General features: G+C 46.4%; 2 protein-coding genes across 8 annotated transcripts; one reads left to right on the top strand and one right to left on the bottom strand.

Annotated features, from left to right (window-relative positions):
* Positions 1-10: 10 nt before the first annotated feature.
* OARD1 (O-acyl-ADP-ribose deacylase 1) lies at positions 11-5,908 on the top strand. Of its 7 annotated transcripts, none has more exons than XM_019985700.2 (6): positions 11-211; positions 1,025-1,104; positions 1,445-1,589; positions 2,630-2,688; positions 3,669-3,781; positions 5,291-5,908. In XM_019985700.2, the coding sequence occupies exons 2-6, from the start codon at positions 1,066-1,068 to the stop codon at positions 5,391-5,393; spliced, it is 459 nt and encodes a 152-aa protein (XP_019841259.1). In that variant the 5' UTR covers positions 11-211; positions 1,025-1,065; the 3' UTR covers positions 5,394-5,908. The 7 variants fall into 7 exon arrangements, with proteins under 7 accessions (XP_019841259.1, XP_019841254.1, XP_019841253.1 ...); XM_019985695.2 differs by having other exon boundaries at positions 11-276; XM_019985694.2 differs by lacking the exon at positions 11-211 and adding an exon at positions 258-396.
* Positions 5,909-7,980: 2,072 nt separating this feature from the next.
* Positions 7,981-20,785, bottom strand: APOBEC2 (apolipoprotein B mRNA editing enzyme catalytic subunit 2). Its single transcript, XM_019985693.2, has 3 exons — positions 20,501-20,785; positions 11,204-11,767; positions 7,981-8,383 (listed from the first exon to the last, which is right to left on the bottom strand). Exons 1-2 carry the CDS (start codon positions 20,629-20,631, stop codon positions 11,224-11,226), a joined length of 675 nt encoding a protein of 224 aa, XP_019841252.1. The 5' UTR covers positions 20,632-20,785; the 3' UTR covers positions 7,981-8,383; positions 11,204-11,223.
* Positions 20,786-24,143: the final 3,358 nt, after the last annotated feature.

The following is a 24,143-nucleotide window of genomic DNA, read 5'->3' as shown; positions in this document are numbered from 1 at the left end:
CTGAACATTAGCACCACGCAGGCGCTAAGTAACTCCTTTGCCAACTGCCCTCCCTCTTCTTTGCGGCCCCTGAAGACACACCCCTTGGGACTTAATGCGCAGGCGCCGCTCTACCCAACTTGCATTCGGCTGTCTCGTTACGCATGCCCGGGCGGCGGCGGCGGTCGGACTTCACCGCCGGAAGTTCAGCGGCCATCACCAAAGAGTGCAGGTTCGGCTAGCTAGCTAGAGGGGCTCGTTTCCGCCCGGCTCCCGGATGGTGGGCGGCCATCTTAGGTACGCGCAATTAAAGGCTGTGGTGGGATTGGCTTCGTATCGTGGGCTCGTCCGCTGTTACCCACCTACCAGAGCCCTTCCCCGCGGGGCGGGACCTCGTAACGGCCAACTCCTTTCCAGGTGAAGGGTAACGGGGGTACGTTGGGTCTTTGAGCGAGCCTCCTCGCTTCCTCCCACGGGATCCCGGGACAGGCCCTACGCCCTGGCTGATCACCCCTAGGGTAGGAGACAGAGAATGGGAGGCCTCTCTACTTCTTCCCCTAGTCCCCCCAACCCCCCAAAAAAGATGTGGGTGAGCCTTCCTTAAGGGGCCGCCTTCCTGTCACCCCTGCCCGCGCCTTGGCAGTACACTCCGCCTGACCGGTACACTCTCTAGTTGGCGACTTGACTGTGGCCAAGTCCCACCTTTTTGTCCCTGGGCCAGACCCAATGGGGAAGTACTCTTGCATCTTTCAGAGAAAAGACTGTCCTAAATCAGCCTTGCTCGGCGCGGGCTCGGGGAAAGGAGGAGGCGGGTCCTAGGACTGCCTTTCTTCCGCTCCTGGGAAGCGCGAAATGCAATCGGGTCACGGCCGCCTCCGAACCCAGGCATTATTCCTCTCCTTGCCCCGAGGATTTTTGCGTTCCTTTCTAGAGAAGTCACACTCAGTAATAAACGGTGGGGGGGAAAAGTTAGTACGTGGGTGGTCAGGGCAGTGTGAATGTAATATATTTGGGCTGCCTAAGCATTTTTACTCTCTTTTTATAGCTGAAGAAACACTTAAGTTCTGGAAATAGCGACCCAGTATCATGGCTGGCAGCCCTAATGAAGATTCAGAAGGAAGCCGAGTGCGTAACAACTATTAACTTATTGGTGAACTGAAATTAAGAATGATTGAGGTCAAAGCACAGACACTTTTTAATTAAACTAGTAATTGCATTGTCTTTTTTTCTCTCCTGTTGATTTATTTTAGAAAGGCTGATACAATCTTAGGCAGAGCCCACTCATTACTTTGTACATGCTTTAATTCGTTTTAGATAACTCATTAAGTTCTGAAAATTTGTCTTCTAAATGAAGGAGGGATGGGGGGGGAGAGGTAGTGGTGGTGGTGGGCACAGTAAAGGAAAAAAAGTAGCTTAGTATATTTCTATATGTAACAGAAGTTTTCTTTCTCTTTGCACATTTTAGATTACTTACGTGAAAGGAGACCTATTTGCATGTCCCCAAACAGACTCTTTAGTGCATTGTATCAGTGAGGACTGTCGAATGGGCGCTGGGATAGCTGTCCTCTTCAAGAAGAAATTTGGAGGAGTGCAGGAACTGTTGAATCAACGTGAGTTTTGAAAGCAGCTGAACTCACGTGCCTTGATTAGACCATCTTTTGATGCTCCTTTTAAGCTTAATAATTTAAACAGGATATATATGCACAGATGGGGTTCCTAACTACCGAGCCCTTTTAACTCTGCAGATTAAGTTTTTTCTGCTACAGAGATGATCTCTAGTTTGGGTTGGCCCACCAAACCTGAGTTCTTGTAAAAGTTTTAAATTTCTTCTCCCTCTTTCATAAATGTTTCTTAATAATATGACTCCATTTGTCTGAAGCCTTTAATAACTCTGGCATGCTTAGCAAAGTCCACAGCTTTTAGCCTGGCATTCAGGCTTCCCTGTTAGCCCATACTGTGCTTATGCTTCAAAGAGTTTAAAACTTTTCCTTACAAACACTTCCCGTTGCTTGCTCCCAGTGATTGTAAAGCAGAAATGTGTACCAGAATCAGAGGTGGAGCTTCTGAAAACAGTTGTTTAGACCACAGTCCAGGCTTACTGAATCAGTCGCCACTGGTGATTCCACTCCCAGCATAAAGAAAGCAACTTCTTACTGCTTTGTATTGTATTTGTTTCAAAACACTACACAGTTCTCCTGACTGGAAACTGTTAAATAATTTAGTTTTTAATGTTAATACATCTATGTTCCCCCATAATGCTTAACACATTAGCTGTTTGTATGTAAAAATATAATTATTAAATACACATTTGGCAAGTGAAAAATGCTGTACATTGTAAAACATTTCAAGGCAGTAGACATTAACATTTTTTAAGAGAACAAGAAAGGATATTTGAAAATGTAGCAGGATTGAAGGTGGAATGTGAGGAAAACATGATTGAAAACATGATTTCCTAAAACAGTAGGAAAACTGGAAGTTAAGGAATATGGTATTTAAGAAGGCTGATAAGGATCAAAGGTTTCTTCAGAGTTGAAAATTAATTCCAGTTATGAAGTAGACTCAGATCTATAAAGATCTTTTAAAAATCTAAGAATGAAGATCACTGTTTTGGTATTTGTTTTTTTTACTATTAAATAACTGTTTTTCTTAGAGAAAAAGTCTGGAGAAGTGGCTGTTCTGAAGAGAGATGGGCGATATATATATTACCTGGTAAGATGGGGCCAATTCTCAGTAAGTTTTAAGTATTAGCAAACAGATGGGCTTTGCTGCATTTATGTTGATCACAGTGTTTCTTTATAGACAACCAAAAATGTCAAAAGCTGACCTCATGCCGACTCAGATCCAGAGGTGGTGGCTATTTGGTGCACTGGGTTAGAAACATGAGGCTGCATCCCAACTCCGTGGGAAAAAGTTGGATATTTACCAAAGACCTGTTACATGATGTGCGAAAGTTAGGGATACTTCCCTTGCTTTAATTCCTTCATTGTTGTAGTGAAATACAGACAATAAAGTCCCAAGAGACGATTGCTCAAAAGAGTTTTTCTCTCATCCTTCCTTACCAAATGCAGTGCCAGGTAATATTCTGCTCCTCTCCTGCTTGCTTCCTCCATGTGGATTTCTTCCATTGTCCCAGTGGTCTTTGACCTGTGAAGGAGTGCAGCTTCTTGGTGATGCTGCTGGATGACTTAGAGCCAACTCACTACAAGCTTGATTTGGGTAGCACACAAAGTGGGGATGCTGTCCTTAAGGCTACTGTGACTTTCAGTCTTGTTTGGAATGCTACCAGTTTCTGTGCTTTTATAGGGAAATAAAAAGCAAGCACTGTTTGTAAATAAATAAGCCTAACAGGAAATTTTTAGGTGCTATGGGTTCTTCCTTGTTACAGATACATAGCTTATCTCTTGGAAGTGGCACAAGAACTTTCACCTACCTTGCTTAAAAACAATAGACAATAGGCACACCTGCTAATCTGGGTTTCTTAGGAGAACAGGCAGTGTCTGGGTCTCTGGCTCTCTTCAGTGGATTCCTGAGGGGCTCCCATAACTGGAAGAGACTGTATGACATTTGTTATCTAGACTAGTCTATAAAAGTATATTTATTTTAATTATCGTGATGTTGGGAGAACATGATGATGTTTTTTGCCCCTCATTTTGGTCTAATGGAAATTTGAATTTGTTCTTCGTACTCAGATTACAAAGAAAAGGGCTTCACACAAGCCAACTTATGAAAACTTACGGAAGAGTTTAGAGGCTATGAAGTCCCATTGTCTGAAGAATGGAGTCACCGACCTTTCCATGCCAAGGCAAGGAAATCCAAGGCCCTAAATGAAGACTTGATTGGTGGGGTTTACTGTCTTACCCAAAGAGAAATGACTTAAAAGCTTATCTTAACCCAATGTAGTCTTAAAGGTGGACAAATTTCAAAACATTTAAAAATCATCAGTAAACCAGTTGTCAGATCTTCGCTCAAGGCATGCCCATCTTTTAGCTTGGGCTGAATGAATCAGGATGATTAAAACACAGGTCTTCCTCAGCCCGCCTAGTAGGGAGGAACTGTTGTTCACCACTATTTGTTGAATTCTAGGCATCCTCTAGTACAGCTCAAGAATCAGGACTGAGCAATTGTGATTTCTCTCTGAGCCACTTCAGGTGTCCCAAACCTGCTCATTCTGTGTGAACAAAGTTGTAGGTTATCACTGCTTTGTAAACTGCATGCTTATTTATGTTCAGCATGGATAGTAGCCAAAGGGTCTGTTGCTGATGTAACGTCTTATACCCTAGATATTGGGAACTTAAGGGACTGATGTTGGGGGTTCAGTATCCTCTTTGTTTCTTTTTCAGGAATAGGCTTGGGATTCCTTCTCTTCCTGACAGACTAGTTCTGAGTCAGTACTGACCATGCATGCAGGTTTATTCCAAGCTCTGAGTTAGAAATGTGGCTACTTGATCCCTCATCTTACACTGGTCTGTAATATATTCACGACTTATGTACCAGAAACTTTTTTTTTTTAAATCACAGTTTTTTCAGGTACTTAACGCATTAATATAAAATTATCAATTTTAAGCCTTTATTTTTTCCCTGTGGATATTGAGGATCAGTAAAGTAACATCTTGGAAGAAAGCTGCCAGGTAGTAGTTTTGTGGGCAGATTGAGGTTTCTCACCAGGGTGTCAGGAAGATTGGAATTACAATCAGCTTGGCATTTCCCAGTTATCTTCCTTAACATTCCGTTATTATAAGTGTATTTTTAAAATGGGCTTTCCTGGTGGCTCAGTTGGCAAAGAATCTGCCTGCAGTGTGGGAGACCCAGGCTCGATCCCTAGGTCAGGAAGATCCTCTGGAGAAGGGCATGGCAACCCACTCCAATATTGTTACCTGGAGAATCCCCATGGACAGAGGAGCCTGGCAGGTTATAGTCCATGGGGTCACAAAGGGTCAAACACGACTGAGTGACTAACACAGTTTAAAAATACCAACCTTTTCCCATCCACCCACGGCTAGTTTTCACTAGTAGAAACAGTGAGTTCTTCTGTCTCACGGCAGAGTTACACGTATTTCTAAATGTACCCTGAAGTAACTGGGAATTGGTACTTTATTTGGCAAAAGAGAAGTGACAGCTATTGGATGTTAGGGCCGTCTAGGAAACAGCCTTAGGTGACTCACAATAGGCGTTAACTTCTAAACTCCCACCATAGTTGCCTATAGGTGTGAGACCAGATGCTATCTTTGGCTTTGGGTGGATGCAGCCTAGGGAAAGAGGGAAGGAGCCTTTTCCTCAATCACAACCAGTGGAGATATTTTGTCTTTTTCAGGATCGGATGTGGTCTTGATCGTCTGCAATGGGAAAATGTATCCGCAATAATTGAGGAGGTCTTTGAGGCAACAGACATCAGAATTACTGTGTACACACTCTGAACAGAAGAGCATTTTGGATGTGTCTACCTTCTGCATCACCTGGGCCACAGGACTGAGCAAACTGACCTTAAAATGGTCAGAGGACCGTTTCTTGTGAAGTAGTCTGTGTTACAGGCCAGACCTGGGTTGCTGTATTCTCAGGATTGAATGGGACTCTGGAGGAGGGGTTTCTTGTTGCTAGGAATTTTTCTTTTTCAGGAAGGTAAGGGGAGGGACCAAATGTTGGGCCTAGGACCCATTTTGCTGGGGATGCCATGTGATTGGTTTGGGTTGCCACTAGGTGGCAGCATTGCTTTTCCCTGCTGTTTTAAGAGAAATTTCTGGAAGGATGACCGTTTTCAGTTAATTTTGCATCTTGTGTCATTTGTGCACTTACTTAGTATTATCCTTATGGCATCAAATTGATCCTAGGAGAGAATCATGGGTTTGGTTTTTGTTTAAATTACCAAAGTTTTATGTTTACAAGGAATTTGTGGTGACAAAAATGGAAAAATAAATATCTTTTTTTGAGCGGGGGTGGAGCTCCAGTGAGGTTCTTTGCACATGTCTGTGTTGTTCTGTGCTTGGCTAATGGAGGATTCACGTGTAACTTAATCTGAAAGAGGGCCCAGTAGGAAGAGTGGCAAGGTGAGAAGACATCAGAATGTGCAAGAACACTGGAAAGGCAGGCTTTTAGAATCTCCTTGTGCTGAACTCTTTCTCTCCTGTCCACCATATAGTTTCTGTGACTAAACCTGTCTGAATTCAGTCATAAAACAGAATAACATACGTGAAATACCTGGCAAAGTTCTTAGTGTGAACTAATGAATGACTCAATCTACAGTTATCAACAAAATCCATACACATCACTTTAAAATAAAGGTCCACTCCCTCTTAAACAGGAATTCTAATTTGGTAGGTAGAGGTGAGGGAGAATGGCCGGTTTTGTGTTTTTGAGCTCCAGAGGATTCTGACGTGTGTCCAGCTAGGATGGAAAAGAGAAAATTTGTTCCCTTCTAAGTTCAGAGCAGCACTATGTCCACTCTTGATTTCCATGGTGGAAGAATAAGGCTCATGGATTTTAGCCAGTGGTTCAGTATCAGGCTTCCCTGGTGGCTCAGAGGTTAAAGCGTCTGCCTGCAATGTGGGAGACCTGGGTTCGATCTCTGGGTCGGGAACATCCCTTGGAGAAGGAAATGGCAACCCACTCCAGTATTCTTGCCTGGAGAATCCCTTGGACGGAGGAGCCTGGTGGGCTACAGTCCACGGGGTTGCAAAGAGTCGGACACGACTGAGTGACTTCACTTGCAGTATCAGAGGTGTGGGGAAACAAGGAGACTATTTCCACCCTCTGTTCTCTTACTGTGGTATTGAGATCAGACAGGCCTATTGATTTTCTTCATAGAATGAATTCTTGGTCTGTCAGAGGACTTGATGCTTTCCCAATTGTAAAAGAACCGGATTTTAGAAGGGGCTTGTTGAAACACCAGGAGAGCACTGGTTAAATGTAATCTTTGTACTTTAGACTTGTGTTGTTATTGCGTGGCAGCCTGATATGAGGCAGCAGTTTCAAAAAGTATTTGACTTCTTCTGTATCTCTGTGTAACAGATAAGTTCTCTATGTTGTTGGGGTAGGGGCAGTGCTGGGAGCAAGTTCACTGTCAAACTTTTAGACTAAGGTTTTTCTTGAAGCTTTGTTTCTGTCCACAGACACACAGTGAGGTTGAAAGGGAAGAAAATGTACAAAAAAGGAGAGTGGGGTGGTAAGAGGAAACTTAGAATTAAAGTATTTTGCTTAACTCTGCAAATAAATGTTATCACTGGGTCGAAACATTGGTTTTCTAGGATTAGGGTTAATTTGTTTCATGGAGTATGAGCCTCGTTCACATTTCTCTTAACAAAACCTAGTCTTGTGAAGGTCTGGCTGTAAGTGGAATTCCGCAGGGATGTGATAAAGTGCCCTGTCATTTGCAGATAGTCTTGGGGTCAGATTCCAATGACTTATCACACTTGAAGCCTGGGGAAAGGAGGTATGACCTGATAATCAGAATGGACACATTATTCCTGGAAACCTAGTTAGAGTTTGGCAAACACCCAGAAATTCACATGTGAAATTTTGCTTTTACATAGGACTCAGACAAGAAATGAGACTTCAGACACCATCCTGCCCTCGCCATCAAGTATGACGCACAGACTATCCCTACATTATGTGTATCCAAACATTTAAATCCTACTTCTCGCCCTTTCCTCTTTAATCAAGGAGCTAATTGCTTATGGATTGGCAATTGGGATGTTTATATTCCTTAGGAACAGGTTTCCTGTGCCTTTTGTTTCATCCTCTGCCATACTCCTTGTTTTCAGAGGAGAGAAAAGCCACTCATTTAGAAGTAATCTTGAGACAGTATTTTCTGAAGGTCAAGACAAATGTGTGAAGTCTGCATGGGAGTTGGTACATTCTGTGTAGCCCTGGCAAGTTCTGGTTTAAGCCTTTCTTCCACTTTATAAAACGTGGCTTGGTTCATAACCTGGGACATCCCTGTTTCTGGAATTTGCTCACCGTCTATAATTTCTGAATGTTCTAGTTCCTTAAAAAACCTGGTCACAGAAAGACCATGCCACCTCTTTTATTAATGTTGCTGTTTAAAAAAAAAAAAATCCCAACTTAACATGAGATGCATTTCTAGACATGTTTCAAAGATCTGTTCAGACTTTGGGTCTGAGGCTCTCTGCCCTAAGCCCAACTAGGGGAATAATATGGACCTTCAGTCCCATGGAGCCTGGTGCCACTTCTCTCTTCACAACTCACTTTCTTGTTTCCCAAGAGCAGCCTTAGAGAGAGAGGTACAGCTTAAGGGATTTACAGCGTAAGTGTATTTTGAGTCCTCAGAGGGCCTTCGGCAGTGTGATTGGTTGGTGTCAAATGTTGTCCAGCTCCAAGCGGTATTAGGAAGTCGGGCATGTTCCAGATGACCACATGTGTCATTGCTGTCTCTCGGTGGCAGCAGGCAGACCTTTGTGAGGAAACAAAGCAATGTTACTGAGAGCCCTGCTGGCCCCAAACGACGAAGAGTGTTCTTTTTGAGTTAGGGTTTCTTTGTTCCTTCCTCAATGAATGCCTGAATTTCTCCATAGTCACCTGTGATTTCTGTTTTACTCAGGATTGGATTTGTTTCATTTATATTTTGGTGTGGTTCACACAGAGAAAGCCCCAGAAGAGATCTGCTTCAGCTATGTTGCAGCTGCTGCTGTTTAGTCATCAAGTCGTGTCTGACTCTTTGCAACTCCATGGACTAGCCAGCCAGGCTGCTCTGTCCATGGGATTTCCCAGGCAAGAATCCTGGAGTGGATTGCCATTTCCTTCTCCAGGGGATCTTCCTGACCCAGGGATTGAACCCATATCTCCTGCTTGGTGGGTGGTTTCTTTACCACTGAGCCACCTGGGAAGCTTAACTATGTTATCTTGCTTTAACTATATGGTTAAATCCTATTCTGTCATTTTTTCAAAAGATGGAAGAAGACATATCAGACACATTTTCTTTAACAAATGCTCGTTTCTTGAGAGTATTTTAATTAAGCAAAGTTCTTTGGGGCTTTTAGATGACAACTTGATTTCATGCCAGTGTTTTTTTTTTTTTTTAAACTTGGTACATTTTAACCTCTCCCTTCAGGAATATGAGCAACTCAAACAGTACAGGGAAGCATGTTAATGGGTCCAGATAATACAATTATGTACACTAATGGAAGGAGGCTTAGAATGTGGAACATGTCCAGTAATATTTTATTAAAAAATAATTTGACTTAGAAGTGGATTTTTCTCTCAAACTGATTTATCTGTTTATGTTGATTTAGATCAGCATAAGAGGCAACTCTCAATTATCCAAAATTAAAAGCTTTTTAATCCTTGAAATGCTTAATTTTTATAGCAGATTTAGCTATTATTTGACTTAATAGGTAAGACAAACTCATCTCAGGTCTTGCTAGTTTGGCAGCTGGAAAAAGTGGCCTGTGACTACAAGATCTTTAGGAAGAAAGTATACTAGAGTTAAAATTAGGCTGTCAGTTGTCATTCTACACAATTTATGTAGGGTTTATGAGTGCTAGTCCCTACACTAATAAAATCTTCAAGGAATTTTTGTATTTTCAGAGGTCACCTTTAGAAATCTTTGTATTATTACTATCCACCGCTCTTGAGTGGTGTCTTATTTTAGGTGAGCAAGGTATCACATGGCACTGTCTGACCTTGGTCTCACTGAATTCAGTGAATGGGTCCTGCTTTTTTTTGTAAGAAATGGCTGAGAACTGTGACTTCATGGATTGGCGAATGCTCAGCTGGAGAATGGTCCAACACCCTGTGTGCACAGACCTGCCAACATCAGGCTCTGGAACATTGATGTTTCCAGAACATGTCCATGAAGCAACATCTCTGTATTAAGACTGAGAGGCACTACCTTCATGGAAGCATGCTGCTTTCATGTTTTATTAATCTGTGAGGTGTCCAGAATTAAAGCTGGATAAGAGGGTGTGAAGACCCTTTATTCTCTGGTAAGGGAAATTTTTGATCAGTAACTCAGGTCTTGTAAAGGGACTTAGTCATACATAGCACTTCGGTGGGAGCAAACTAGATCAGACCAAATTCAAAAGGAGACAGTAGGAGATCCTGTACCCTCTTTTCCTGAGGGCAATTGGCCTGTTTCTCTCAAAGAGTCTAATTTACCCTCAGCAAGAGGTCGAATTGGCCTTAATTGTGTCCTAATTATTTGCTTAAGTAGCTAATCTTTACTTCCAGTTCTATCCCGTCTTGATACCTGTTAGGAGGCTACTTCTGAGCTGTTGCCTAATTTGCACACATCTTTTTAACCCTTTAAACATTCCTTTATAGCAGAACTTGCTGCTTTATTATCTCCATTCCTGAATTCATCGTTTTTCTGCAAGTTCTGCTGAGGTCTTCTCAACATAAGAGAAGTGTTCTTGCATTGTATGTTCACACAGCAATTCCTGGTCTCCCTCGAAGCAGAACCATTTGTTTGAAAACATGAGTTTCTCTGCCTCCCTTCTCCTCACAAAGAGTTCAATACAAATTCATTCAAGGACATTCAAAAGTACCAAAAATGAGGGGAAAAAATGCCCCTGTAGGAATGAAAAACCAGCATTAAAGGAAAAATAGAATGGTAAGATTGCAAATGGGGTGGGGGCAGAGTGTCTAGAAGGTGTCTAGAGTTTATAGGTTTGGACAGGTGGACATGGGGACTTGTCAGAGGACTGAAATATCTTTGCTGTTCAGTAACAGGTCCTTGTGGGCGTCCCAGCTGGTGAAGTAGTAAAGAATCCACCTGCTAAATGCAGGAGATGCAAGAGTCGTCGAGGGTTCGATCCTTGTGTTGGAAAGATCCCCTGGAGTAGGAAATTGCAATCAGCTCCAGTATTCTTACCTGAAAATTCCATGCACAGAGGAGCCTGACAGGCTACAGCCCATGGGGCCGCAAAGATGTGGACATGACCAGGCGATTGAGCATGCGTGTGTGCGCGTGCGCACACACACACGTGCAGGTTCTTGTACCATCCTCATCTTAGAAAGTTACTGAGTCTAATAAAAGCTTTTGGATTTCTATCACCCTTGAGCACTCTAAGTTATGGAGAAAGTCAGTTTGATATAAAAGGGTAGGAGAGAAAGGATTTAGGAAGAGGAATTTAGAGGAAAGAGAAAAGGAAGGATCTAAGAATGTTATCACCAACCAGAAAAAAAAACCAAAAAAATGAAATCCTTTCAAAGGAAAATCAAAGAGACCACTCATTCCACCTGACCTACCCAAGTTGACAGTGAACAGACTCACGTGAGGCTGAACCTAGCTGCCTACTTCAGGATGTCCGCCAACTTCTCCTCATAGTACAGGAAGTTCTCCTGAATGTCCTCCCAGGGCTCAAAGGCCTTGGATTCACCCTCTTCTTGCTCCACGAAATTCTGCCAGATGTACTCGAAGTCCTGGGGCTTCATGATGCGAAGTCTGCAGCCGGCTTCCTTCAGCTTCCTGAGAGCGGCCTGTATCTCAGGCTCTTCCCACATGAACAGCCGCCCCACCAGGATGAGCAGGCGCAGGTTCTTGGTCTTATTGAGGGTCTTGACGATGCGGTCCGCGCAGGCCGCGCAGGGACTGGAGGACACGTACCAGGTGACCATGTAGCGCAGGGCGGGGTCGAAGGTCGGCATGATGCTGTTGAAGAAGGCTTCCTCCGCGTGGTTAGTGGCGTGCTCATCCTCCAGGTACCCCCGAGAGGCCTGCACTTGGCCTCCCTTGCTCTGCGCTTCCACCACATAGCAGAGGAAGGTCTTGTTCCTGCCGGAGCTGTACTCCACATTCCGGAACTGAAACTTAAAGTAGTGGGCAGGCAGTCGCTCCCTATGGGTCAAGGAGACAAAGGCACAGGGAAAGAGAGTGGGTAATGAGTTCTTGTTCTAGGACTCGCCTGGAGTAGGTGGCTTTCCAAGATCAATCCCCCCGGGGACAGGTTCATTCTCCCCACTGAAACGGGCCTTGCCTATATGCTAATGGTGGTGACAAAGGCATGAAAGAATTCAAATGGTGTATCTAAAGGAGAAGAGAGAATGTGGAGTGAGGTGTGCATCCTGGACACCACACTAGCACAGATCTTCAAACACACCTTCACTCCCAACACACGGCATATGTTCAGAGTTCTAAATCAGTGACTCTCTAACCTGACTGTACATTAGAATCCACTGGAGGAGCTACAAATGCCATGCTGGTGCCTCACACCAATAAATGAGAACATGTGGAGGAGGCCTGGGCATCAGTATTGAAAAAAAATGCTCCAGATGATTCAAATAAGTAGCCAGGTTTGAAAAGCAGTGTCCAAATAGTATTACAAAGGAGCAAGCATGTAAAAATTCTCATGACAGAGCAAGGCAAAGATTGTGCAGAGTATTTCATGCTTTCATAATCTCTCCTTGTCACTCAGGGATATTGCATCTCAGGTAAGGGGTGGCCTAAAATGTGCGGTCCCAGGCTTTCCCAAGGACTTTCTCATGTCATCTTTTCCCTCAGGTGAAAGAATGGTTGTCATGTAAGTGTCCAAGAAGGTTTATTTTTGAGGCTAGGCTATCTCAGGGTACTTGGATATGAATTAACTTGTGTAGTATTGACACATTTCAAAACCATAAAAGACTTAGCCTCTGTCCTTTAGATGCTTATAATCTACCAGCTAGATTCTAGCTGGGAAGAAAAGGTGTAAATAAGACAGCTGAGAACAGTAGAAGACTGCTGAAAATGACGAGGTGGAGTAAGGACCCATGGTGAAGTTTCTTGAAAGTTTAGCCTTGACTCGGAAGTCAATAGACCATTGTTACAGGTTCCTGAGGAAAGAAAAGTATAAGGAAACAGGTCCATGGAAGAGTTACAGGGGTGACTTTAGGGAGAGAGAGTGAAGCTGGGGAAAAGTCTGAAATTTGGGAAGCCCACTTGATGACTTAGGGCACCAGACTTGGTGAGGAATATGTCCAGTGGCTTCCAGGGGAGGTGGATGATTAGCAAATGAAAGCAGCAGAAAAAGGCCAGGTGTTTCAAAAAGTTTGGTAATAATAAAGTAAGAAAAAAAGGAGAGAAGCTAAAGAAGCAAGCATCAGAATTGAAGATTGTCTTGTTTGTATATGCATATTTTTCTAAAATAGGGAAGATTTGTGCAGGTTTGAAAGCCAGATGGTGATTTCAGCCATGAAATTAAAAGACGCTTACTCCTTGGAAGGAAAGTTATGACCAACCTAGATAGCATATTCAAAAGCAGAGACATTACTTTGCCAACAAAGGTCTGTCTAGTCAAGGCTATGGTTTTTCCAGTGGTCATGTATGGATGTGAGAGTTGGACTGTGAAGAAAGCTGAGCACCAAAGAATTGATGCCTTTCAACTGTGGTGCTGGAGAAGACTCTTGAGAGTCCCTTGGACTGCAAGGAGATCCAACCAGTCTATCCTAAAGGAGATCAGTCCTGGGTGTTCTTTGGAAGGACTGATACTAAAGCTGAAACTCCAATACTTTGTCCACCTCATGCGAAGAGTTGACTCATTGGAAAAGACCCTGATCCTGGGAGGGATTGGGGGCAGGAGAAGAAGGGGATGACAGAGGATGAGATGGCTGGATGGCATCACCAACTCGATGGACATGAGTTTGGGTAAATTCTGGGAGTTGGTGATGGACAGGGAGGCCTGGCATGCTGTGATTCATGGGGTCGCAGAGTCGGACACGACTGAGTGACTGAACTGAACTGAACTGAACTGAAGGCCAAGGAGAATGAAGAGGCTGTAAGAAGAGAGACTGAAAAGGTCAGAAGGAGAGGAGGGGATGAGTACCAGCTGGAGAGGCTGAATGTTTTCTTTTAAAAAATGTAATCTCAGATTTCCTGGTGGTCTACCAGTTAAGAATCAGCCTTCCAATGCAGAGGACATGGGTTCGATCCCTGCTCCAGGAAGATTCCACATGCTGAGGAGCAGCTAAGCCCTCATGATGTGACTATTGTGCCCTGCTCCCTAGAGCCTGTGCTCCACAACAAGAGAAGCCTCCGAAATGAGAAGCCCTGCTTGCTGCAACTAGAGAAAGCCCACATGCATTGATGAAGACCCAGTGCAGACAAAAATAAAACAAAAACCTTTTAAAAATGTGATCTCTGTGGTTGCCCCAGAGGATCCCCAACTAGTAGCTCTGCTCTTTCTTCCCTACACTCCTTCCCTCCCCCCAGAGAGGTCACCCAACTCCCTGGGCTGCAGGGGGATCCCTGGTATCCCAGGGCCTTGGCTTCTTAGTGATAAGTAGCAGGTGCCAAAGAGCTGAGTAAATGTGAGCTGTTTCCCTGCAGCTGTCCCCTCCCCCATCACCAAATTTTCCCCACCCAGGTTTCCATGTGCCTTGCTGTCAGGTTAAGTTTCCACTGTGGAGATGGATGTGTTTGGGGCCCCAGCCCCGGGATTCCTTCGGGTACTATCTTTAGCTCTCTTAAGTCCCTCTGTCCCTGGTTGAATGTGTTTATTATTTACTTAACATTTGGGGAGAAAGGATGGCCTGATGATTCCCCTCTCCTCTTTCAGTCCCTGCTGGGAAGTCACTTACACTGAGCTCTTCCCCGGTAAACTCACCCCAGAAGGCCACTCCTCAACTTAGCAAGTTGCTAAATGATCCTTTCACTTCCTAGAGTGGCTTTTTTTCCTCCTGAGAAGCACGGAGCCTACCTTTCTTGCTGAAACGTTTTTTTTCCCCCTCTCTAATCAGTGCCAGACCACCCCCAACCCCACCCCCACCCTTCCTAACCATCCCCAAGTCCAATCCAGAGCCACCTGTAGGATGGATTCACAGGTAAAGGTTTTGGAAGGATTCATAGCTGCTTGGTTGGCTTGGGGGCTTCAGCAGTAGCTTCCTATGTGGTCCCTTAGGTTTCCTTTCAGAAACTGAAAAGTATTGCTCCAACTTTGCCAAGTACAGCCCAGTCAAGAAGACATGTGTGGCCCAGTGTGAGGTTGCATGTTGGCTGGATGGTCTACAATTGATGCTTCTCTCAGTCTGTCCTCCTCTTCTTTAGGCAAGAGGAAAGGACCCAGAGAAATGGGAAGGCCAATGGAGAGGAAGAACATTCACCTCTCCATAAATATCGGTTTCCAGCTCCTGGGGCCAGCAGCCTCATGGTCTGCCCTGTCACTCAGCAGGGCTTTCTGGACCCAGTACCTCAGAAAGGGAAGTGCATTTAAGGGGCAAAGGAAAGTCATGGAAGATCTCGGCTCCCAGTCTTTCTTGGGATTTGTTCAGAGACTGAGCCTGCTTGGCTTCTCAGTGGAATTCTTGGTTTTTCTAGAAGGAGCATACAGGTTGAATGAGGTTCTTTGGGCTTTTCAGACTGCAACAGCCAGGTCCTGGAGGGCCACCAGGAGAGCAGAAGTGGTCTGAAATTTCTCCAGAGAGCTAGCCAACGTGGTCATCTTGGGTTATGTTATAGAATCACAAAGTAAGTCAACACTATTATGCCCACTAGGCTTCCCTGGTGGCTCAATAGTAAAGAATCCATCTGCCAAAGCAGGAGACATGGGTTCGATCCCTGGGTCAGGAAGATCCCCTGGAGAAGGAAATGGCAACCCATTCCAGTGTTCTTGCTTGTGAAATCCGATGGACAGAGGAGCTTGGCGGGCTACAGTCCATGAGGTCGCAAAAGAGTCGGACATGACAGAGTGACTAAATAACCTTATACCCACTAGTGGAAAGACAGAAATAGTGACAGTGACTTTGTAGATAATCACACACATCTTTTATTTCCTAGTAGCATGACATGCTCCAGTACCATATTTACATATACTTCTTTGCTATCAATCCCAGCAGATATTTTCCTGCTGAAGTGTGAGTCTGTATGTGTGTTTGAGTGTGTGTGTGTGTGAGTGTATGTTGGAGTGGTGGCCAGGAGACAGATGCTGATAATAGATTTCTTCACCTGGGCCCAGTCCCTTCTTCAAGCACAGAAACTAACAGCATAACTCCTACTCCCTCCTGCCAACTTCAGCACCTCCTTAGGAACCATTTCCTCATACTTTCTGCAAACAAGACTATTCACACTTCATCTCCTTAGACTTGGGTTTCTGGACATTGCAGTTCTCTAGGCTGGAAACCAAGAATCCTTATATCTAGAAAAAGAGGGACAACTGCTTGATGGAGAAGATATGTGACTCAATGTAATATATATATATATTATTTTTTTCCCCCTCACTTTTACATTAAAAAACATTTGCATTTCCTAAATCTAGACAGTGAAGGCAAGCAACTTGGAGGGCAGTGGAAGCTCCTCTGAGATTAGACATTTGCCCCCCAAATAATCCATGGAGCAGTAAACCTACTCACAAGTAATTAAGTGATGACTCATTTCCACTTTGCTCACTAGACCTTTTCATGACCTACTTGAAAGAGGCAGAATTGCCAATCTGAGTTTCCTTTCCCCTTTCTCAGACCACTTTTCGAAGTGGATGCTACAGAGCAGGCATCGTCAGAAGGAGGAATGTGGGGAAACAGAGTTCTAACAGCCAGACTTCCTGGAGCTAAGAAGGTGTTTGATGGGCTGCTGGCTCCTGACTGGCAGTTCTGGACGGGATTCCGCAAGCCCTGGGCCCGCCCTTTTTCTTGGGTCCGTCCTGTTTCTCAGAGGAATGCCATCCTGCACATAGGCTTCCACCTTCCCTTGACCCTCAGAGGAGACCAGAGTCCGTGACCATCTTCTGTCCTTTATGAAACAAGCCTTTGCAGTCTGCTCAGGAGTCCAGGTGAGGGGCGAGCAGTCACAGCATTAATAGTGGCATTGAAGGCCCCCGACTCCTGGCCCAGCCCTTCTCTGAACCCTGCTTCTCCTCTCTCTCCTCACGTGGGTGGAGTAAACGACTGATGGCTAAAGAAGTGGTTGAAAGGAGACTCACTGCCTGTGCCATTTATCTCTGTTCCAGAATAACCCCTTTGATAGCAGGTTCAGCTTCATGTAAAATCATACAGAACATAACTAGAGATAAAGACAAACACACAGCAAGGGGTGCTGCCAGGCAGAGCTGCAGCTGAGATGGAGGGATGGGGAACCGACCCATTCAGGTGCCCCAGAGCTTCCCTCAAGCAAGCTGAGTTCAGAAGCAAAAGAGAACCAGAGGAATTCTCTTGTGAGCCTAGTGCTGTTGGATCTTTGTATATATATTACTAATATATCTGGAACTTCTCCCCTCAAGAAGCTCTCCCTGATGGTTAGGGAGTTTGGGGTCGATGTGTACACACTGCTATATTTAAAATGGATAATCAACAAGGACCTACAGTATAGCACAGGGAACTCTGCTCAGTGTTATGTGGCAGCCTGGATGGGAGGGGGGTTGAGGGACCATGGATACATGTGTATGTATGGCTGAGTCCCTTTGCTGTCCACCTGAAACTCACAACATTGTTAATCAGCTATGAGGTGACAGCCATTCAGTTGTGTCCGACTCTTTACAATCCCATGGACTGTAGCCCACCAGGCTCCTCTGTCCATGAATTCTCCAGGCAAGAATACTGGAGTGGGTTGCCATGCCCTCCTCCAGGGGATCTTCCCAACCCAGGGATCGAACTCAAGTCTCTTGCATCTCCTGCATTGGCAGGCAGGTTCTTTACCACTAGTGCCACCTGGGAAGCCTGACTTCACCTACTAGCTTTGGGCAAATTATCTCTCCCTCTGAAGTTTGGTTTCCTTATCCAAAAGACAGACTGAGTAATCTCACCTCTCTTTGGACAATGGTCGACTTTTGAAAATTAAACCTGGTACTGAAGGATGGTGCCTTCTCTGGGCCTCAGTTCTTCCCCTTTTAAGCACATCCCTCCTCTGCCCTTCCATTCCTGTTCAGAGGGTTCTCTCTCTCAGTGTTTTTTTTTTTTTTTTTGTAAAGCCCTGATTTCTAACATTTGCTGCTTTCCCGTATACACACCCACTGTGGAGATTTCAAGAAACCAACAGGAAGTCAGTGGACACAGATGTGGTAAGAGATGAGTCCAACGGGCTCTCAGCTGAGGCATGAACAGGCCTGGGCACACCACTGCTGCTATAGGCCTTTTGCTAGCATTTTCTATCACATCATTTTTAATGTTCTTAAGTCTGCTTTCTTTCTTTTTTTTCTGACCGAGTCACGCAGCCTGTAGGATCTTAGTTCCCTGACCATGGATTAAACCTGGGCCCTCGGGAGGGAAAGTGCCCAGCCCTAACCCCTGGGCCACCTGGGAATTCCCTGCTTTCTATCCCAAGTGCCCTATTCCCACCAGAATCATGACAAGTGGGCACATTTCTCCTTATTCGTACCTGGTAGTGCCCCTGCTCTCAGACTGTTTGCTCAAAAGCCGTCTGCTGTTCTAGTCTGGGGCCCTGTTCTAAAGAGCAGTGTGATGAGACCCTCCCCCGGGGAGGCTGGGCTCTGCTGGCCCTTTGATGCCAGGACACCTGGAGAGCGGAGGAGAGGAGAGCTTTCCCTCGGCCTGTCCCCTCACAGACACAGCCGCACCTCAGGGCTATTTTAAGTTGTCTGTTTACCCGCAGGGGCCCAGGAGACAGATCATCACAGCTGTTCCTTGTGTCCGGGAAATATGAAGGGCTCCACCTCCCTCCTGAACTGCTCTCAGAGTGTCCAGAAAGTGGCCTCCTGTGCCTCACTAGGGAGCCTTGGCTCAGGAAGCCTTTGCACCTCACCACCTGGAGGATGGAGACAGGTGGGAGCTCTGTTCGGGAGACCAGTGAGAAGGACGCTAGGCTGGAGTCAGAAAGCGTGCCTCTTACAGTTCTGTGGTCTCGGAGCGTGCCTGGGCCTCCCTGACTCTCTCCAGCTGTAGTGTGATGGTGATACAGCTCCTCTCAGCCTCACAGTGAGGCTGGAATGAGCTCGGGTGTGCTGGCATCATAAACCCCCGGACGCTTGTCCGTGACATCAGAGGATTTAATCTCTCAAAACCCACTACCCTGAGCTCCCAAAGCATGTTCAACTCAGCAAACATACTCTAATTCTCTTCTGAACTGCCCCTGCCCCTGTGCCGGGGAGATTACAGCACAGCACAGAGTGGGTGTGCCTCTGTGTGTGTGAGAGAGACAGACCAAGGCCAGCATGGGCCAGCATACTTAGCTGTTAGAAAAAGGATCTCTTTCCATAAAAAGCCACTGGAATGGAGGACTCTCCTGGCCTGGCGGCCCCTAAGCTCTCCCTGTGTCTATATTAATCTGTGCCCTGTGGCTCCTTTAATCCTGGGATGAGGGTGACATTACTCGGTTGGCCACGGACAAGAGCAAGTTCAGGGGCTCTTCCCTGAAGCCTTGCCTCAGGAACTAGGATACATTTCCCTCAGGTTCTCTTAGAAACCGGAAAATGTCTCAGCCGGAAGGGGACTTGGGAATCAAGTAGCACAACTTCCTAAGGTTCCAAATGAAAAAACTGCAGCCAGGCCAGGACTGGAAAAACACTAGCCCAGCTTCAAACAGCAAGTCCCAATCACCTCCAGGGTTCCTTCTGCCCTTGAAGGCATCATGCCTCCATTCTTCCTGGAATTTCTCTTCCTGTGACCCCTCCTCTGCCTGTGGGCATTGCTGGAGACTCCCATGAAAGAATCCTTATGCCCCCACATACTCAGTCCCTGGGTCAGGACGATCCCCTGGAGGAGGAAATGGCAACCCACTCCAGTATTCTTGCCGGGAGAATCCCATGAACAGAGGAGCCTGGTGGGCTACAGTCCATGGGGTCGCAAAGACTCGGACATGACTTAATGACTAAACAACAACAACAACAACAACAAATTCCCTTCTTAGTCTTTGTTCAGGAATTTAGCAGAATCTTCTGCCAAAAGGACAGGGAGAGAAGAGGAGGCTGACTGCCTTGTTTCATTCCTGGAGGTGGCATCATCTAGACAAGGCAGGGGGACCCTCTTTGGAGCCTCAGCATTCTCTGCTCTAGGTCCTGCTCCCTCCAGGCTGTGGTGGAGGGCGAAGGAACACCTCCCCTGCCCAGAAGCTCCGGCCTGGCCTGTGTTGCCTGGCCTGTAACCTCTCTTTTTCCCTGGGGGTGGATGCGAATCTCAGCCCCTGGGGAGATTCAGAGATGATGCAGCAAGAAAAACAGACTGCTTCTCACTCTAGCTTGGGAAAGGATGGATCTGTCTTTCCTGCCTTAGGCTCTTCTACTTCAGGGAGAAGCTGTAAAGAAAGAGAGAGAGACATATGGGCAGAGGAGAGGCCCACTCAGAAGCAGGGACAGAAGTTGAAGGAGGAGGTTCTCTGGGACCGTATTGAAACGTGCTGGCGGTATCCCATGATCTCACCAAATTCGCCGGGACTAAACTGCTTTTACCCAGAGAGGAAGGTGACGCCTCAACACCAGGAAGCCCCAGGGCTGGTTTCCTTCTCAGGGTCCTCGATTCCCGAGTTTTACCTCCGCTGATCGGAGGTGTCACTCTGAGAAGCCCAGAGCGTGTTGCTTCTGCTTCCCGCGTGGTGCACACCAGTGGGCTCTCAAGGCTGTGGTGACCCTGACCCCTACTATTACCATCCTAGGCCCCCCAGCCTGTCCCGCCTGCTTCGTGCCAGGGAGCAGGAGCCCAGCCCAGGCCCAGCTCTCACCCGGTGACGATCTCAAAGGGCGGCAGCTCAATCAGCTCCTTCAGCTTTTCGGGGTCCTCTAGGTTCTCCACCTCCTCGCCATTCTGGGAGGCGGGCTCCGCGGCCGCCGCGGCCTCTTCTTTCTGAGCCATGGAGGGGCTGAGGCTCTGGAGTCAATGAGAAAGAGGGGAGAGGCGGCGGGTCTGGGCCAAGGCCTGGCGGCAGAGTCCCAAGCAGCTGTCAGCAGCTAAATCTGCCTGGGGTGATGGGAAAAGGATGGGGCAGGCCAGGCGAGTGCGCTCAGCCCCTGGCCCGCAGGCTTTATAGCCAGAGGCCCCTCCCCCAGCTTCTCTCGCTCTGTCTTTTTTTAATTGAGTGACGGCGGGTGAGGGGATGGGGGGGAATGGAAAATCTGGCCATCGGTGTCCCCTATTTATCAGAAGTCAGAGACAGGAAGCTGGCAGGTGGGGATGGCTTGGCCTGCACCCCTGCCCCCTGCACCGGCTTACACAGGTCTTCACATTCTCTTTCTCTTCTCCCTAACCGTTTTCTCTTCTTTCTCCCCAACCCAGCTCGCCTGGGGAGATTGCGGAAGGGACCTAGGGTGGGTGAGTTTTCAAAGGGGAGCTCTCTCAGAGGTTTAAGCGGGACAAGGCTTGTGTCGAAAGGGACCCAGGCCAGCCTGACTGGGGGGACTTGGGTTCAGGGAAGGAGGGTCCTGAGATGGGGTGAGGGGGATAAGTACTGCCAATGGGGAAGACACTGTGAACTGTTACCCAAAGGGAGTGCATGCTGATTTGCCTATAATGATGCCTAATGCAACATCACATCCACTGGGAGCCTCCAGAAATAACTATATTGCCATTGACTAAGCTTAGAGTTCTGGAAATAGCCCAGGCAGTGACTTTAGTGTTTTCTGTGTGACATCGGACTTAATGCGCTCAACCATCCTAGGAGGTCATGTGGATTATCCCCATTTTACACAGAAAGGTTAAGGGCCCTGTTTGGGGTCATCAGCCCCAAAGCGGCAGGGCCAGGATTAAAATGAGGACTTTTTGTTCCTGAGGCCAAACATTCAATTGCTGTGTGTGTTCCCTCTCATTTGGTCCTTTATTTGTTTAATAAATATTTATTGAGCATCTATTATATGCCAAGGGCTGATTCAGTTACTGGGGCATGGCAAAGAACAGAACAAAGGAAAATCCTTGCCCTCATGGAGTGAGGGGGTTGGCCAATATACAGGGTAAGTAATATACATGGTCTATTTGGTAGTGCTAGGAAGAAAAGGCAGAGAAGGGGGACAGAGTGACACTTTTTTTATAGGATGGCCAGAGAACAACTTTGAAAAGGAAATAATTGAGAAAAGATCTGAAAAGGCTGAGGGAAATAATTCTAGGGATATCTAAGGGGGAAGTGTTCCAAGGAGCAGAAGAGCAGATGCAAAGGTCCTCAGGTGGGAGCATTCCTGGTGTGTTTCAGGACCAAGTAAGGACATTTGTGTGGCTTGGGAGTCTTAGGAGGTGAGGCCAGAGAGATAAACAAAGGCTAAGTAGGCTGGCATCACCGACTCAATGCGCACAAATTTGAGCAAGCTCCAGGAGATAGTGTAGGACAGGGAAGCCTGGTGTACTGCAGTCCATGGGGCCACAGAGAGTCAGCTCCGACTTAGCGACTGAACAAGTACGTTGGGGCCTTAGGGGCTGTTCTAAGGACCTTGGCTTTTTCTGAGTGAGATAGGAAGATATTGTCTTTGAACAGATGAGTCACATGGTCTGACAGATATTTGTAGGCTCACCCAGGCAGCTTTGTTGAGAACAGAGCAAAGGTGAGAAAGAGCAGAAGCAGAAGGACTTGTTAGAAGCCTATTGAAACTAATGAAAGCTGACTGGGGCCCCTGGAGCAGCCCCTGAGCTGGAGCAGTGTCAGGAGGGACTGGATGAATTTTGATCCGCACATGGTGGGTGCTGAGCTGGGGCCATGGGTTTTTGTGTCTAGGGGAGTGCAAACATTCTCAGGGCAACAGAAGGTGAGGGTCAGAGTCACCAAGAGGCTGAAAATGAGGAACCTAAGAATGTTGGGGAACTAGTCTGAACATAGCTCCCGGAGCTAGTGCGGGGTGGTGATGAGAAGGTGGGGGACCCTTTCCATGGTCTAATTAGAGGATAGGAGTCAGCATGGTTGGGAGGATCTGGGGCTCTCTCCTCCAGAGAGTTCTGGGCAGCATGGCACCCTATGAGTAAGAGGCCCAAGCATTTTGATCTGTCATAGTTTATATCTGTTGTCCAGGTATAATTGTTACTGGCTCCCCAGTCACTCCCAAAGTGCCCCAGTACAGAGACTATTTGGTCACCTTCCTTATTAGGCTTGTTACTAATTCTGGCATTCTTGTACAGAAGTTATTATTTTTCTTTCAGGCATTTTTCCAGGGGATGTAAGGCACAGGATAGTGATAGTAGTGCGAGTGTCCTCAGAGAAAAGGCGGTGATAGCTGATAAATAACAAACACACGTTATTATTATAATTAGCATCGCACAAACAACCAACATTTAAATGCAAAGAGATCACTTCGTCCTTTTATTTGATCAGCAATTATTGAGGGCTTCTAAGAGCCAGACACTCCTGGAGTAAACACCAAGAATACGGACATGAATGAGGTACTGCCCCACGAGGGGCGGCTCCCAGTCTTAATAGCTTTGGGGGCATTCGGGCACTCAGGCTCTCATGATCACCTTTGGTCCTCATGCCTGTCTCACAGGGGTGTGTATTATTGTCTTCATTTTGCAGGTTAGAGCCCTGTAGCTCAGAAAGGTGATTTGTATAAGATCACACGAGGATAAGTCCAGGTCTTCTGAGCTTATGTTCTTATTTCCAGGGCCGCGCCCAGCTAGCTCTGATGGATACATCTCTAAAGCATCATCTCCCACTTCTGGCTGCAGCTACTGGACTAAGGAAGAGTAAAATGTCTTGCAGCAGGGAAGGTGGGGAGAGGGATCCTTTCAGCTCGCTGTTCCCTTGTGGGAAAGACTTCCTTCCTGAGGGTGAAAGTGAAAGTAAAAGTCACTCAGTCGTGTCTGACTCTTTGAGACCCCAGGACTGTATAGTCCATGCATTCTCTAGGCCAGAATACTGGAGTGGGTAGCCTTTCCCTTCTCCAGGGGATCTTCCCAACGCAGGGATTGAACCCAGGTCTCCCGCATTGCAGGCGGATTCTTTACTAGCTGAGCCAAAAGGAAAGCCCAAGAATACTGGAGAGGGTAGCCTATCCCTTTTCTAGCAGATCTTCCTGACCCAAGAATCGAACTGGGGTCTCATGCATTGCGGGTGGATTCTTTACCAACTGATGAGCTATCATCTTATATTTTGGCTGTAGTGTATGTCCTAGGGGCTTCCCAGCAGGCACTAGTGGTAAAGAACCTGCCTGTCAATACAGGAGGCCTAAGAGACATAGGTTCAGTCCCTGGGCTGGGAAGATCCCCTGGAGGAGGGCATGGCAAGCCACTCCAGCATTCTTGCTGGGAGAATCCCATGGACAGAGGAACCTGGCGAGCTACAGTTCATAGGGTTGCAAAGAGTCAGACATGTCTGAAGCGACTTAGCACACACGCACGCACGCATGTATGTCCTAGATTGGGAGAGGGGAAGATCCACGTTTATATCCCCGTCT

This window comes from Bos indicus, chromosome 23 (assembly GCF_029378745.1).
Source record: "Bos indicus isolate NIAB-ARS_2022 breed Sahiwal x Tharparkar chromosome 23, NIAB-ARS_B.indTharparkar_mat_pri_1.0, whole genome shotgun sequence".
Taxonomy (NCBI): Eukaryota; Metazoa; Chordata; class Mammalia; order Artiodactyla; family Bovidae; genus Bos; species Bos indicus.
The sequence above is the reverse complement of the archived record's forward strand: the minus strand, read 5'-3'. Positions and strand labels throughout refer to the sequence as shown.